The sequence below is a fragment of the Protopterus annectens genome, chromosome 12.part0 (genome assembly GCF_019279795.1).
Source record: "Protopterus annectens isolate FY-2018-M chromosome 12.part0, PAN1.0, whole genome shotgun sequence".
Taxonomy (NCBI): domain Eukaryota; kingdom Metazoa; phylum Chordata; order Ceratodontiformes; family Protopteridae; genus Protopterus; species Protopterus annectens.
The window spans coordinates 1,434,453,804-1,434,470,986 of NC_056746.1; the positions used below are offsets into that span (position 1 = coordinate 1,434,453,804).

At 40.7% G+C, this 17,183-nt stretch overlaps 1 protein-coding gene across 3 annotated transcripts in view; it reads right to left on the reverse strand.

The window, feature by feature from the left end:
• LOC122817246 (E3 ubiquitin/ISG15 ligase TRIM25-like) overlaps positions 1–17,183 on the reverse strand; it is a 1,463,860-nt gene that overhangs the window by 537,471 nt on the left and 909,206 nt on the right. For all 3 annotated transcript variants that reach the window (XM_044090466.1, XM_044090465.1, XM_044090464.1), the window contains exon 9: positions 14,605–14,670. In XM_044090466.1, coding sequence (XP_043946401.1) covers positions 14,605–14,670 — 66 coding nt within the window. The remainder of the gene's footprint in view (positions 1–14,604; positions 14,671–17,183) is intronic.

The following is a 17,183-nucleotide window of genomic DNA, read 5'->3' on the forward strand; positions in this document are numbered from 1 at the left end:
ACTTAGGGGGTTGCTGCTGATGTGGTAATCAGTAGGGGCCATGTTTTTGCCATATGGTATGATGATACTTTTTTTTTTGCTTTTAGCTTGAGGCCATGACTTTGGCACCAGTCATTATTTGCTGAGAGACGCTCTTGCAGTATGTTAACATCCAAGAATGAACACAACGGGCTGTTCCTCTATCCTAAAAGCAACCAAAACGCAGAGTGGTCAAAAAATAAAACTTGTTTATTAAACCAACAAAATAGCACTACACAGAAAGTACAGTTGTTTCCACGGCATAAATGAAGATGTTCGAGTGCATTCACTGTTGCAGTCATCACATTTGGGTACCCCTCGGCCGGCCCAGATATCAGAGGCTTAGTATTTCTGCGTCGGTTGCTGTCGCTTCAGGACTGACATCAGGTCATCAGTAGTATAAGGCAGCCAATGCCATTACATCAGTTTTTCTTGCCCTAACCTGTCAGGAGCCCTCAAGTGGGAGCCAAGTTCCGGTGAAAGAACCCCACCAGTAGAAAGTAAATACCAATACGTCCCTTGTAAGGAAAGAGAAGAAAGAAGAGGGGGGTGGAGGGAGGGAAACCAGGACTTCAACAGTGAATACACTCAACATCTACATTTATAGTAAGTGTGCACAACTGTACTATGTTCTTCATGTTTCACTGTCGCAGTCATCACATTTGGGTTGATTCCCAAAGCTGAGGAAATGGGTGGAGGCAGTCAAGGAAAGTAGGGGCTGACTAGGATGCCCTGCAAGAATGCAGAGGCAAACCCTGCCCTGGATTTGCAGAGGAGAGGCAAGTGGTAATGTTTGGTAAAGGTGTGAACAGATATCCAGGTGGCAGCCTCCAGGATGTCCCTGGTGGGGACTCCTCTGAGGAAAGCTGCAGAGGTGGAAGCTGCTCTGGTGGAGTGAGTCCTGACCCCATTGGGGGGTGGCTTTCCGTGTTGCTTGTAGCAGAAATGGATGCAGTGTGCTATCCATTTGGAAATGGTTTGTTTGGAGATGGCTTTACCCTCTGCCCCAGCAATTGATCAGACTTTCTGAAGGCTTTAGTCCTGTCTATATAGAATCTGAGCTGTCTCTGCACATCTAGAGAGTGCAGGATCCTTTCTCCCTTGTTCTCTGGGTTAGGGAAAAAGGTGGGCAAATGAATGGATTGGTTGAGAGCCAAACTGGACACCACCTCGGACATGAAGGATGGGTTAGTCCTGAGGGATACCCTGTCAGCATGGAAGATGATGAAGGGTTCCACAGCCATGAGTGTTTGCAGCTTGGAAAACCTTCTGGCTGAAGTGATGGCCAGAAGAAAAGCTGCCTTGCAGGAGAGAAATTTTAGCTCTGCTGATGAGGCTGATTCGAAGGGGGGCAGGGTGAGCTTTTCCAACACAAAGTTAAGGTCCCAGGTTGGGGTTGGTGCTCTTCTGGGTGACCTCAAGTTGCTAGCCCCTCTTAAAAACTGTTTGATCAAAGGGTGTGAGAAAAGGGGCTGCTCAGTAGGGAAATGAGCAGAGATAGCAGAGACGTGAATTTTAATAGAGGAAAAGGACAGACCACTGTGTAGCAGGTCAGCTAAGTAATCCAGGATGAGAGGGTGTGAGGGCTGTGCCATATTGGCTCCCTTAGCCTGAATCCAGGTGCAGAACCTTTTTCATTTGTCAGCAAAAGACTTTATAGTGATAGGGCCTCTGGCCTAATGTATAACATCTAGAACCTGTTTACTGAGGTTGGCAGATTGATTGGGGGTTAGAAAATAAGCCAAGGTGCCAAACTGAGGGTCTGCAATTGGGGATGCATGACTTTTCCTTCCCTATGGGTCAGGAGGGTTGGAATCTGAGTGAGATGCCATGATGATAGTGGGGACAGGCTGCACAGCAGTGGGTACCAGTGCTGGCGAGGCCAGTCTGGAGCTATAAGAATTGTCCTTGGCTTTTCCTCCTTTATTTTGAGCAGTACCCTGTGGATGAGTGGTAGTGGAGGAAAGGCATAGACCGATAGACTTACCCAGGGGAAGGATAGGGCATCCACTTTCCAAGCCATGCAGTGATGCTCCCTGGTGCAGAACTTACTGAACTGATGGTTGGTGTGGAAGGTAAAGAGGTCGACATTTGGGGTGCACCATTTCTGAGTTATTAGGGCGAAGGTACTTTTGTCGAGCTGCCACTTGTGTGGGTCCAGAAGATTTCTGCTTAAGTGGTCTGCCAGAGAGTTTTGAGAAACTGGTAGGAATTGTGCTAACAGGTGGAGGTGCATGGCAGAGGCTGTGTGGCAAATGGTCACGGCCAGCCTGCATAGAGGGTAGGAGAGAGTCCCTCCTTGCTAGTTGATGTATCACATCACATTGGTGTTGTCTTTTGATCAGAAGAACCCCTGGGGAGAGAAGGGGCTTGAAAGCTGTCAAGGCGTGCTAGACAGCTATCATCTCTTTTTGGTTGATGTGCAGATGGATGTGCTGTGGGGCTCCATTGGCCCTGCATGCAACTGCCGTTCAGGTGTGCACCCCAGGCATAGTCTGATGCGTCAGTGGTGAGGGTCTGGGCGGCGGGAGGTGGTGAGAAAAGAAGTCCCTTGTTGTGGGAGCATGCTGTTGCCCACCAAAGAAAATCTTTTCTGAGGCAAGGTATCATGGGTATAAGACTCTCCGTGTCTTGAGAGTGTTGACACCAAAGGCTTTTTAGGTACCATTGAAGTTTCTTCATATGCAGTTTGGCATATGGAATGAGTAGCATGCAAGATGCCATGAACCCTAGAGCTTGCAGGATTTTCCTTGCAGATAACTGGGGTCTGGTGGCTAGTTGAGAGAAGTAGGCTGTCAGGAAACTTTGTTTTTCTGGTGTAAGGAATGCCATCTAGGATGCTGTGTGTCGAGGCTTGCTCCCAGGAATATAATCCTTTGGGTGGGTACCTGTTTGGATTTCTTTTCGTTATTTGTGTAACCTAGGGAGGTTAGTAGGGACTTTACAAAGGCCAGGTGCTTGAGCAGCTTTTCCTGACTGTCTGCCTGAATTAGGCAGACATCTAAGTATGGGTAAATCTGGATATTCCTTTGTCTGCAAAAGGCAATGGCTGGAGCCAGACATTTTGTGAAAACTCTGGGAGCAGTAGATAAGCCAAAGGGAAGTGCAGAGAACTGAAATTACAGAGATCCTGTCCAGACACGGAGATATTTCCTGCATGATTCCCTGATAGGAATGTGGAGGTAGGCCTCTTTTAGGTCTAGGGTGGCTAGTCAAGCACCCTTGGAGAGCATGGGTAGCAGCTGCTGGAGGGTGAGCATTTTGAATTTTGGTATCACCAGGAAGGTGTTTAGAATGGATAGATCGAGGATTGGGTACCAGGTGCCCTCTTTTCTGGGTACCAGAAAGAGTCTGGAGTAGAAACCTTGACCTTTCTTTTCTGCACGAACATGCTCTATTGCCCTCATAGAGAGTAGGGAAAGGACTTACATTTGCGCCTCTGCCCACTGGTTTGGAGGTATAGCTGGGAACCCTTTTGGAGTTGGAAGGGTGTGAAAGGAAAATTTGTATCCCTGGGACACTATGTTGAGAACCCAGTGGTCGTTGGTAATGGTGGCCCAGGTGCTTGCGTGGAAAGGAGAGTTTTCCTCCCAGGGTTACGTGAAGGTGGTCAGAGGGAGGGGGTGGGGAGGAGAGTCATTGTGAGTTCTTACCATAAGAGGTTGGCGTAGAACTCCCTGTTTTTGAAGTGGAGGAGCTATGCATTCCCTGTGGCTGCTGTCTGGGGGGTCTGCTTCCATGGGGTCTGGGATGAACTGACCTGGTGGGAGCAGGAAAGGACCAGTGCTTGGTGGGGCAATGCCTGCTGCACCTGGGAGGCTGGACCTGTAAGAAATCCTTAACTGTCTGCATAGATTTTGCTTTTTCTTCCATCTTTTTTAATACCTCTTCTGCCTTAATGCCAAATAAGTTGTCTTTTTGCAAGGGGACATCCAACAATTTAGATTTAACATGGTCTGGCAATGGCTGTTCCTTAATCCATGCATGCCTTCTAAGAACAGAACCAGTGACTGCTGCCCTGCAAGAAGCTTCTATGGCATCAAAACCACAGTGCAAGATGTGTTTAGTTGCTTGACTTGCAGAATGCATTAACTCTGTAAATCTTTAGACTCTGCACAAGCAGGAAATTAAGACATTTTTTGTTTGAGGAGTTCCAGGGTATGTTGCTGAAATTTTAGCATATCAAACAAGCAATTTAGTGCTCTGATAGCAAGAGTAGCAGAGGTGTATACTTTTTTTACCCCAGCTGTCTAGTGCTGAGGGGGTGAGATTCTTAGCAGAGGTTGCTTTAATTTCTTTAGGCCCTTGAGAAATTACCTCAGGGTCAGCAGTAGGATTTTTAAAAGAAATTTGTGAGAGTCAGGGACTCTGTAGTACCTGTCTGGTTTTCTGGGTGTAGGAAGGAGGGTGTCTGGAATCAAACTGGATTCCAGGAAAACATCCTCCACAACATCCAGGACTGGGGGAATGGCCAGGAGTCTGTGCTGTGGAAGATCTAAGAATTCCCTGAGTCTCTTTTTAGACTGAGGGTAGTCCTGACTTTCCAATTGGAAATGCTGTCAAGGTATGAAGGGTTTTCCCAAAGGAAAAGTCCTCTGGGGGTGAGGCTGAAGGAATGGAATCCTCTGCATCAGAATCCTTATAAGCAGAGAGGGGTTGCATGTCTTCATATTCAGATGCATCAGAGTCATCAGACTCCTGTTCCGACAAAACTACAGGGGATAGATATCTTTTTCTTTTGGAAGAGGTAGCTTGGCTTCCCCTGATCACCATGATAAGGTATTTTGCCATTTTAAGCATTTGAGACTGAGGCAAGGAAGCAGGTGCCTGAGATTGAGTTTCCTGGGTGTGGTTCGTACCCTGGCCCGAAGAAACTCGGTACTTTTTGAAAGAACAGTAGACGGGAAACAGTCATCTGCAAACTTCATCAGCCACAGGCCATTTGTCTTTGCCTGGACCTCTGAGAAGTAGATGCCAAAGAGTAGGGATCTTTGAACAGATCCCTGGGGAACTCCACTAGTGACAGGTCTGCTACTGGAGGTGGAGGTGCCTATTTTGACCTTGAGGGGCCTGTTGGAGTGCCAGTTGGCCACCCACCTAATGAGAGAGGGATTTACACCAAGTTGTGTTAGCTTCTCAATGATGCCCGAGTGGGGGACTGTGTCAAAGGCCTTGGCCAAGTCAAGGTAAGCTGTATTTACTGACTTTCTCTCATCCAGAGCCTTCGTGACAGTCTCAAAGAAGTCAACCAGGTTCAACAAGCAAGATCTGCCCTTGACAAATGGGAACTGAGTGGGGTCAAGTGCTTGGTGATTGCCTATGTCCTTGTTCATGAGATCCATAATAATACGTTCCATGGCTTTGCAGATCAGACTTGTCAAGTTAATGGAATGATAGTTTCCAGGTCAGTAGTGGCACCACCTTTGTATAAGGGGATGACAATGGCAGTTCTCCACTCTGCTGGAATGAAGTCTGTACTTAGGCTGTGGTTGAATAGGGTGCTCAATGGCAAAGCCAGTTCTTGCTGGAGATGGTGCAGAATACATACTGGGATACTATTAGGTTCCATGGACGCTGTGTTATTTGCCTTGGATAGGGCCTGTAACACTTAATCTATGGAGATGTGAGGTGTAGGACAAGTATTAGGGATGTCGAAAGGGCCTTTGTGTGGGACAGGGGGTGAAGTTTGCACTGAACCTATCTGCTAGCAGGTTGGCTAAATCAACAGGATCAGTGTAAGTGATACTGTTAAGTACTAATTCGGAACAAACCTGGGCCTTGCCATGGAGGTTTCTGATGATGAAGCAAGATGTTTTGAAAGGGTGGAATGAGAAATATATACCATTAATGACAAGTGGGCACAGTAACAGTAATGGTATGCAATTAGTACAAAGGGAGCTAGATGAAGGGAAAGGGACAGGAGATGTATATATGGTACTGACATACAATCAAGACACTAAAGATATTAAGAACATTATATATAGAAACTGGACTTTATTCTCGTCTATGCCCAACAGTATTAAAATATTTTCTAAGAAGCTAAAATTTGGGTATAAGAAAAACAGGAATTTTAAGGAATTTTTTGAGAGGGAACAGGTAGTAAGAAGTAAAAGGAAGGTGGGCACATACAAATGTGGTAGGTGCCCACAATGTCCATTTGTGTATAACCAAAGGGTTTTAGATATAGAGCATATTAACATGACATTCTACCCTAAGAGTTATTATAATTGTCAGTCAAAGGGTATAGTGTAGTTGGCTAAATGTATATGTGGGAAAGACAGAGCGGAGTCTGAAACAAAGGATATATGAGCACACATATGATATTACTAGGAAGAGGGAAACTAATGCCCTTTATAGACATACAGTAGTATATCCACAGGCTGATTTTAAGTTTTGGGTCATAGAGCAGGTTATAAAAAGTGAAAGAGGTGGTGACTAGGAAACACAACTGGAGTTAAGGGAACTTAATATGGCAACTGCAGTTGGATGCTTGCAACCCACCGGGACTCAATGACCATATTTCACTTATGCCAGCACTTAAAATTAAAGCAAACAAGTATTAATGGTTAAAGTTGATTAAAGAAGTAAAAAATTATTTAAAAATTTTTTTATATCTTTTAAAAATATACATGATACTTGATAACACTGAAAGTATTTAAGTTAGGAGAAAAGTTTTTTTGTTAATAGGTATATTTATATTTGTATACAATGTTTAGGTTTTTATATAATCTTTATATATAATGTTGCAAGGTATTGTGTTGATGTATGAAAGGCTATGCATTTTATGAATATATATGAAAAGTATTATGGTTTTAGGTTGTTGTATCTTTTAATATGAAGTCATAATTAATTAAGGTAATTAGGTGTTGGGTCTATTTAAGTAAAGGTGGGAACTTAGACACTGACTCTGATGATGTTTCCGTGGTAGGAAATGAAAGCGCTAAGTTTGTTTTGTTTGTGTGGATACTTGTGAACAAATGAAATAAACTGTCTGTATTCTGTTCGTATTCCGCTATCGAGGTCGCCTTATTGGGCTTGGAAAACAACTGAAGTTTGTAGTGTTAGAGGTTTCTGATGTAACTGAAGAAGGCTTTGTGGTTTCCCTCTCTTTCAGAAGCTAGTTTTGATTCATAATTGGCTTTGGAGGCTTTCACTAGTGATCTAATTTGCTTGTTGAGGCTATTGAGGGAGTTTTTCCAATTTGGAATTTGTTCCTTTTTACCCTTGGACAACAGTTTCTTCCTTTTGTTGTAAAGCCTGTTGAAAGAGGATGTCCACCAAACAAGTTTGTTTTTCCTTGAGACTTCCTTGTACAGACTTCTATGACTGCAAAAAAGGACATGAAGAAGTTCAAATACATTGTCCTGACTTAAGAATCTGTAGGTGAGATGGCTTCTTGGGAAACTGACACACCCACTTCAATAATCTTCATAGTACCTTGAATGACTTGCATCCTGAAGTTTGCATTTCCCATTCTCAGTGTTCACGGTCCAGTTTTCCAGTACCCCTTTTATGCCCACTTCTGCTTCCTCTGTCACAGAATGCGACTGTGCACATTTTTTCTAGTAGTTACACTGTTTGAAGAAAATACTATGATTTCCTCTTTTAATAACTCTGGCCTTCAGCAGTAACACTGAAATGATAAGAACACAAACGCAGTGTACTTATTATTATTCAGTCCCAGGCCACAGTAAAAAGTGAGGGAATGCACATTTGAGCTTGGGGCTAGAAGCAGATGATGTGCAAAAGCAGGCTGTCATGGCTTTGTGACTTGGGTGTGAGGGATACATTATTTACAAGTACAATAGCTCATCTGCACAAACTGCAGTGTTACCTGTGAGAACCAACAGATGTGCTACAGCACAGCTGACATGACTGACAGCTTACAATCCACATGTCCTTGATATTAGCAATGTCCCAAGCTACTGATTTAACACGTGACATCTCAGTACACAGTCTAAAGCACACTGTAGAATGGTAATGGTGTATTTCACACTGCGCACTTCTTTTTTTCTAACACTGTCAGTTACCCTATTCCCAGTGCCTGCAGGTGCTTGGATATGAGTGTAGCAAACCGGATCTACCTCATAACACCGACAAGTGAAAACACAGACAACAAGATCACTGACACCACAACACTGACAGTTGAAAAACACGAAAGTTCACATGCCTGACAAACCACAAATCCCGACAATCAACAAAACAAATCCATTTCCGAAAAACACACACACAATACAAGCACATCAAAAACCTTACAAACCTGCACTACATCTTACATACACAACTATCTATGCACTAACCTTAACCCAAACCCTAACCCTAAGGTCCGTCACTATCGCACACTTACCTTACCTGCACCCTAACCCCAAAGTCTGTCACTATCGCACACTTACCTTACCCGCACCCTAACCCTAAGGTCCGTCACTATCGCACACTTACCTTACCAGCACCCTAACCCTACAGTCCGCCACTAATGCACACTTACCTTACCCGCAACCTAACCCTAAAGACCATCACTATCGCATACTTACACAGTCATGCTCATTTCGCATGTCGGTGTTTTCAGCGTCGGGATTCCGAACTGTAGATTATTTCCATTGTTGGTCTTCCGGTGTCGGTCTTCTTGTTGTTGGCATTTTCAGCTTTCATTGTTCTCAGGTAGATCCACCAAAACAGATGTCTGTATGTACCTCTCCACAAACTACACCTTTCCTGTGAAAGTTCTAAAAATAATAAAGACATGCAAGGTGCTGCACTACACCAGCAACTCATATACATCACTCTGTACCACAGGACAGCGGTCATCCATCTTTCAAACTCAACACTTCGTAGTCGGCCCTCTAACATGTGGGCTACTAGCATCACTGACACCAGCTGTCACTTTATACTATCAGAAGAGGCACTCAGATTCTCTAGATCATGGCCTGCTCCAGTAAAATTATGTCTCCTATCATATGAACCAGAGTGAAGTGAAGAAAAAAAAAAGATGAAAGGAGGAATACAACCATTCTTGAATTCCACTCTGTGGCATAAATGACCAATGAGTGTCACATCTACAGTTTTCCATTCTAGTGCTGTAATTAAATGCATTTATTTGGATGATCATGGGGGAGGCATAGTGGCACAGCAGATAACGTTGTTGCCTCACAACAAGAAGTTCCCCAGTTTGATTCTCGGCTGTGGTGCCTTCTGTGTACACTCTGCAGTTCCTCCCTGTGTTTGTGTGGGCTTCCTCCAGGTGTTCTGGTCTCCTCCCATATTCCAAAAACATGCAGTAGGTGGACTGGACACTCTAAACTGGACATAGGTGTGAGCGTGCGTGTGAATGTGTGTCATGGAAAAAATTACCATGGCAGGGCTAGCCACCCAGCCGTGTAAACCTTGGTTCTAAATGACTGCCACTGTTGAAATGACACCCTGACCCCATGTGCAAAATGGGAAAAAGGGGTTCTGGATGGACGGACGAATTTGGATGATCACGAAAAATAATTTGACAACTACTAACCAACTGTAATGTCAAACACACACTAACTACTGTGGATACCATGAATGACACTGCACGAACAAACGGCTTACAAATAAAAGTAGAATTTATTAAAACATTGGTTAAGCGCTTTCATCTAAAAAATAGACTTCATCAGAACGCTTTCATTAATGAACTAAAAATTTATATACATACATACAACCAATGACAGGCTGGTATTTAAATTTAAAATGACTCAATTAATGACATCATTTCCACTTCATGAATATGTAAGTACCTGTAAGGATACATATATGCATCTCTCACATCCTAGCTTCAATGATGGGTTTTACAGGTATATTATCATTTATACCAGGCAGGGTAGTGGCATTCAGCAAAATATGCTATCTCACTTCTTTTTCAGATAACAATGCTTTTATATTTCCCCCCCTGTTTTGTGGGTACAAAACATCCAACAATGCGAACTTGAAAATGTCACTCTCAGAATTGTCCCTAATATGCCTTTATAATGCATTATTTGCATCCTCATTTCTAATGGTATACAAGCAGTCATATTTCCTGTCCTTAAGGTGCCTAAATTCTACTTTTATTTATAAGCCGTTGTTCATACAGTGTCGTTCATGGTATCCACAGTAGTTAGAGTGTGTTTGACATTACAGTTCGAACTACGTGGCTTTGTTTGCAGTTTTTTTAGTTGTTCTCTTTACCATGAATTTGCTGGATGAACTACCATCGATATTTTCACTGGTACGCAGGGATGAAATTCATAAACTGCAATCGGAGATAGTTATTTTAAAAGGGGAAGTTACCATGCTTATTGACTTGTTCAGTCAACCTATTAGGAACGAATATGGTGATTCTGAACGTTTTACGTCTTCACGTACCCAACTGGGTTGTGCAGGAAGTCCCTCTGCTTGGCGTGAGCATGGCGACTATACTGACAATGTGAGCGTGAAACACGGTCTCTCTAATAGCATAGCTGCGAGCCAAGAACAAAATCAACAACAGGTTTTGGAATGCACTGAAGAGCAAGGCAATAATACAGAGGACGAGGTACGCAGTTTGGGAGCTATTCCTAAGAGGACAGTGCCCAAGAGAACTTATTCTGTTGTTGCCAATCACGGCAATCTAGGTACTGTGACGGATAAAGTAGTAGCTTGTTCACAAACCCATGTGGACAAGCATAAGAACAACTACACGAATAGTAACTGTAGAGGGCTTGAAAGTTTTCTAGTTAATGTTCAAGACTTTCAGTTTATTGATACTAGAACTGCCGATAATGATTTTTCAAGCCAGCGACATGATGGTACATTGAAGGACATAATATTTGAATTTGGTAAAAAGCTGAATTTTATCAAGGGTATTCAATTAGACAATTCGTACTTAAACCATTGCACTGAATTAAATATTGTTCCTATGGGGCTAAGATTCTTCGAGAAGCCCATGGGTATAGACTTGACAGGGGAATTGTTAAGTGAATGTAATGGACTTTTTGACAGTTTTGGTATCATCTTTATGAAATTTATTATTAAATGTAATGATGGCAAATTATGCAAGCTAATGAAAGAGGTTGAAAGACTGAATGAACATATAACCCAGGACTTATTATTTGATGAATGGAACACCTTATATGACAAACAGCTTAAATTTGCTGAAAGTAACAATTATAAAATTTTTAATAGGAACTGTGCTAAACTCAAGAGAGATTTGAAGCAATATAAAGAGGGTAAGGTATATAACTGGAAAAAAGAGAACAGTGTGAGGAGAGTTCAGACCGATATATCCGGATACCCCAAGGAGAAGGTGAGGCAAATTAGATCACAACCCGAGGAGTTCCAGTCTTTTTTAGGGGAGGAAGTAGAATGGGTGAGTGCAGGAAGGAGAAGGGGCAATGCACGGAATTTTCACTCCCCCATTCACAGGGTAGACAAGGGGAAATGGTGAGTAACAAGGACTGTGACAATATAATAAAATACAATGATATCAAATATGGCAAGGGGAATTTTTACATTTACAATTATACCTCTCTCCAACTGAAACATGAACATTTTGCCTTATTTAGGAAGGGTGTCAAATTTGTGCCCAACACCAGGTTCAATGTTGTGGACAATATTATAGAGTTCAAATTATTTTTACAAAAATTAAATCTGAGGGTATTTTTTATAGATGTAGGAGTGAATAAGCCCGATTTGCAGTTGAAGAAAAGAAGTACATTCACTCCACCACTCAATCCACTTTTGGCCAATTTTGAGAAGATAGTTGTGGATGAATTATATGAACTATCAGATAACAGTAAACATCAAAGGATGCATTACAATCTTAGTAAAAAGGAATATGATCTATTATGTGAACGAAGTACCAACAATAACATTAGGATTTTGCAACCGGACAAAGGAGGAGGAGTAGTATTAATTGATAATAATGATTATTTGAATGAAATACAATTAATATTACAGGTCACAGAAAAATATGAGGTATCATCTATAAATGAGGTACATGTTGTCTATCAACGTATTGATGCCTTATTAGAAGAATATTTGGTGGAAGATAGAATAGATGGGGAATTATACAAATTTTTAAAGGTAGAATATCCCATCCTTGCCACTATTGTAGGAATACCCAAGAGACACAAAAATATATTACACCCACCATTTAGGCCGATTATTTCAGGAAGTAAGTCGAAGACCTTCCCTTTTAGAAAGGTTGTGAACACCTGGTTAAAACCAATTTATGAAAAGGTAAATCATATAGTCAAGGACTCTTGGGATTTTATCAGCCATTTAACACCCTCATTATGGAAAGAGAATCTGATTTTTGGTGACTACTGACATGGTTGATTTATTCTCCTGTATCCCAAGAGATGAAGGGATGGGTAGATTTGTCAATAGCATCAGGAAATTCAGTAATCTGGACTGGGAAAAGATAACTCTCATAAGTGAACTTATGAGTATTGTATTAGATTACAATTTCATATATTTCGAGGGGGAATATTATCGGCAAAACAAAGGTGTGGCGATGGGAGCAGCCAGTGCCCCCTTATATGCAAATCTAGTATTACTGGATTGGGAGGAGGAGATTATTTTTAAATTTATGTGCATTAGATTTCTTGACAACGTATTTATTTTATGGGAAGGCAGTGACCAAGAAGTTGAAGTGTTTATTGGACATCTGCATACATCCAGTTCCTTTTTGAAATTCACACATCATTCTATCAAAGAAGGAATTTCATATCTGGACACATATATCTCCCTAACTTGTAAGGGATTTAAGTCTAGAATTTTTAGGAAGGACACATTTAGTAACTCCTATTTGGAGTATAGCAGTTGTCACCCCCACGAACAGAAGAAAAATATAGTCAAGGGTCAATGTATAAGAGCAGCCCGTATGACATCAGACTATTCTGAAATGTTACAGGAGTTACAATATATAGGAACTTTGTTCAAGGAAAGAGGATACCCCTCTTCGGTGGTGGAAGATGCTATTACATACGTTAGCAGTGAGTGGGGAAGAAAATACAAGCCACTTCTAGGTGTGGAACTGAGTAAAGGCATTCATAAAGGGAAGGAGAAAGGTACAAATGAGTTGAGCAAAGCATGTATTTTGCCTTACAATAAGAATACGGGAGACGGCAAGAAAATTATTATGAACAACTGGAGTATTCTGAAGTGTGATCAGGAAATTTATGGATTGGTGGGGGACACACCCAGATTTGTGCATAAAATAGGATGCAACATGAAAAGGAAATTTTACAAAGGCAATTTACACATACAGCCAAGCAGGAGTGGTACCACTAAGTGTGGTAGATGCAACCAGTGTTTTGCCATACTAGAAAACCACACATTGGTTGTAGGCAATAAGAGCCAAACAATATTAAAATTTAGAAAAGGGAATTGTCAGACAATGAATGTCATATATTTTGCCCAGTGTACCAGATGTCCCGGTTTTTATGTGGGTAAAACCGGGAGGCACCTTAAGGACAGGATATATGACCACTTGTATACCATTAGAAAGGAGGATGCAAATAATGCATTATATAGGCATATTAGGGACAATTCTGAGTGTGACATGTTCAAGTTCGCATTGTTGGAAGTTTTGTACTCACACAACGGGGGGGGGGGATATAAAAACATTGTTATCTGAAAAAGAAGTGAGATGGTAAATTGTGCTGAATGTCACTACCCTGCCTGGTATCAATGATAATATACCTGTAAAACCTATCATTGAAGCTAGGATGTGAGAGATGCATATATGTATCCTTACAGGTGCTTACATATTCATGAAGGGGGAAATGATGTCATTAATTGAGTCATTTTAAATTTAAATACCAGCCTGTCATTGGTTGTATGTATGTATATAAATCTTTAGTTCATTAATGAAAGTGTTCTGATGAAGTCTATTTTTTAGATGAAAGAGCTTAACCAATGTTTTAATAAATTCTACTTTTATTTATAAGCCGTTGTTCGTACAGTGTCGTTTGTGGTATCCACAGTAGTTAGAGAGTGTTTGACATTACAGTTGGAACTACGTGGCTTTGTTTGCAGTTTTTTTACTAACCAACTGTACTTGAAGTAGTAAAAATCATAACAGAAATAAAAGAACTGGAAGTGGGATATTTATAAAAGGGTACAAGAACACAGAAAGAAATGGAAATTGTGAGAACAATACATACAGAATAATGTTTTGGAGGGAGAGTGAGATTTAAATGAAGGTAGGAATTGATCACTTTATGTAATACTGGATTGATGATAATTACATAAAAGAATATACGTGATGTATAATGTCTGTAAATGTGAACTTGTTAATATGGCTTGTTTACTTTCATATAAATATAAGTTTATGTGAACTTGTTAATATGGCTTGTTTACTTTCATATAAATATAAGTTTGCCTGTGTCACAAGTGATAATTCCTTAAAGGTGTTTTCTTTTTAATCCTACAATCTAAATATTAAAACAAGAAATCACTGGGCTTTAAAATGTTTACTCAGAACCGCTTCTCTCCTTCTACTCACACACTTACACTGCAGAGAAGCTAAACATTAATTCGCTTAAATAAAACAAATAAATAATATTAAATAAATATTAAATAAAACAAAGTACTCACGTGACCGATCTGATGGTACACGCTGAGGCTGAGACTGTGGTGGTACATTTCCCATACCAGGTGTGCCTACAGAAATAAAACGGATTAGTGCCATTCTAAAGAAAACAAGATGTCTTCCCTCTGAGACATGAGGCCTATCATGACAAACATATTACTGAAAGATATAGACAAAACTCTGCAGATTCATGCACAGTTTTTAAAGTACCTCTAAAAACTAATATTTTCTACCAACATTATTATTACGCATATGAAGTATAAAAATACATAGCAGTTTAAATAGTGCCTACCTTTGAATAAACTTGAATGTACACTGTATAGATTTGCATACAATACACAGTATCTTTACAAGGCAGTGTGTTTTCATTTTGGAAAAGAATGTAAGAGTGGGAAAGGATGTGTACATTTCCTAAATATGGACAGTTGCTGAAGAGGATGTATACAGAAATGCACTGTGTGTGTGTGTGTGTGTGTGTGTGTGTGTGTGTGTGTGTGTATGTGTGAGAGAGATTAAAGACCCAGGGAGAAAGCTCCATACTCAAGCAAAAACACAATTAGGATTCAAATACCAGCACACTGTGACTGAACAGAATTGCACCAACTCCTAGAGGAGTCAAAGCTTGACAACACATACAAATCATTATTTTGAATTAATCCTATTAGAAGTAATGGCTGTGAAAGAGTGCTGCATGTTTTGTTATGTCCAGGAAAACAGAGGCTACTAGCTGACTTTGGATCCTTTGCTGATTTATGATGTTTAAAAAGTGCGTATTGCTGAGTTTGCACTATGTCCTGAACTGAACTCATATTGAAACAGAAACCCTTATTAAATGCTGTAGGATTTGTTTATGTATGTATTTTTCTAGAGTTTTGCACTAGGGTGACAGAATAGAAACAGATCTATAATTTGACAATTTTGCTGAGGTGCTACATTTTGTATGATTTTCCCCAGTTTAGATAACTATTTTCAGTTACTAATTTATTTATAAGTGTTGCTATGGGGTGTTATCCAGGAAGATTGTGTTGTGGTAAGGTGGTAGACTAAGTTTTTAATCTCTTTAATTTTTTTCTCTTGAGACTGTTAGAAGGTTAAAAAGAGTCATTTGCTTTATTTCCCAGATCCTTGACAGAGGGCCTTGAGTGTTTTGGGACACTTGCAGCAGTTGCTTATCATGTGAACTGTGAGTTTATACTACATGCTATGCTGTAATATGACTCATTGGCAATTAGGTTTTCCTGATTTTGTTTATCTGTTTTTTTTTCTTCAAATTACTGATTTAGTTTCAAAACTGTTTTGGATTTATTTTGTAGGAAGTCTGTAATTTCAGAAAACAGCTTCTCTTATCTCTATGTTGTTGTTTTACTACATTCCAAGTGATTTCTATTATACTTCTGCTAGGGTTTAAACTTTCTTCTATTCTCTCTCTTGTAACTCTCAATAACCTTGATGCATGTCCAGAGTTAATATCTTCCTATGTACAACTACTAAGGAGTTAAGGACGTTTAAAAATGTTTAGTTAAAATAGATGACATCTTTATTAAGAGCAAGTGTTTTAGTACAGTTCAAATACATTATTTAAAAGGGGGAATTGAATATGGATTACTGAAAGCATTTTGTGGATTAAAGGGAGCTATGCTTTGTATTTTTTCTACTTCTATGCAGTTTCAAATTGTATATGTACCGTTAAGGTCACTAATGTAATCTGAAAGCACTCCTATGTCCATGTTGTTGTTTTTCTTTCGGCTTTTCCTGGTTAGGGGTCGCCACAGCGGAACTCCAGTCTGCTAATGATTGGCAGTAGATTTTTACGGTGCCGAGGTGGCAGCCCGATGCCCAACCTTCAACTAAGGCACTCCCATTCACGCATGTCTTTCGAACGCCACTTGACCGCGGGGAGGACATGCAGACTCCACACAGAAGACACTCCAGCCGAGAATCGAATGGGAGAACCTCTTGCTGTGAGGCGACAATGCTACCGCTGCACCATCAATGTTCTTAAAACTACTTGTTAATACCCAGTTAATACCCAGTCCAGAACACTCTCCTTTACAGTTGACTTATCTTCTCTACTTACTTGTAGGATTAAGTGATAAAGGCTAAAACAGTTTATGGTTGGGTTTTGTTTGTGTGGGCTTTGACAACGTAGTAATGTTTACTCAATCTATACTAACATCTCTGATGAATTCACATTGAGAAGTCCCTATAACATCCATCACAATATATACATAAAGTCTTCTGGAATGCACATTGCAGTAACCAATAATATTTTTTTCAGAATACTGATGCGACTCTGAGCAGAGTTACCCTATTCAGGGCATGAGTTGTGCTATATGTGTCCTCTATACTAGTTTATGAATGTATACTGTACAGTTCAATTTAATGTACTTTTTAAACAGAAACAGTTATGACATCACAAGTTTATGCAGTCATGTGGACAGTGTTGCCATTCCACAACTTCTCCCTCACTTGTTCCCATTTCAGCTACACGCCTGTCAGATCTTGTCCCACTGGCACCAGGTGTACGATATATCAGATGCAGCACTGTACACTCTGGTCCTTCATATGCACTGCCACCTCCACT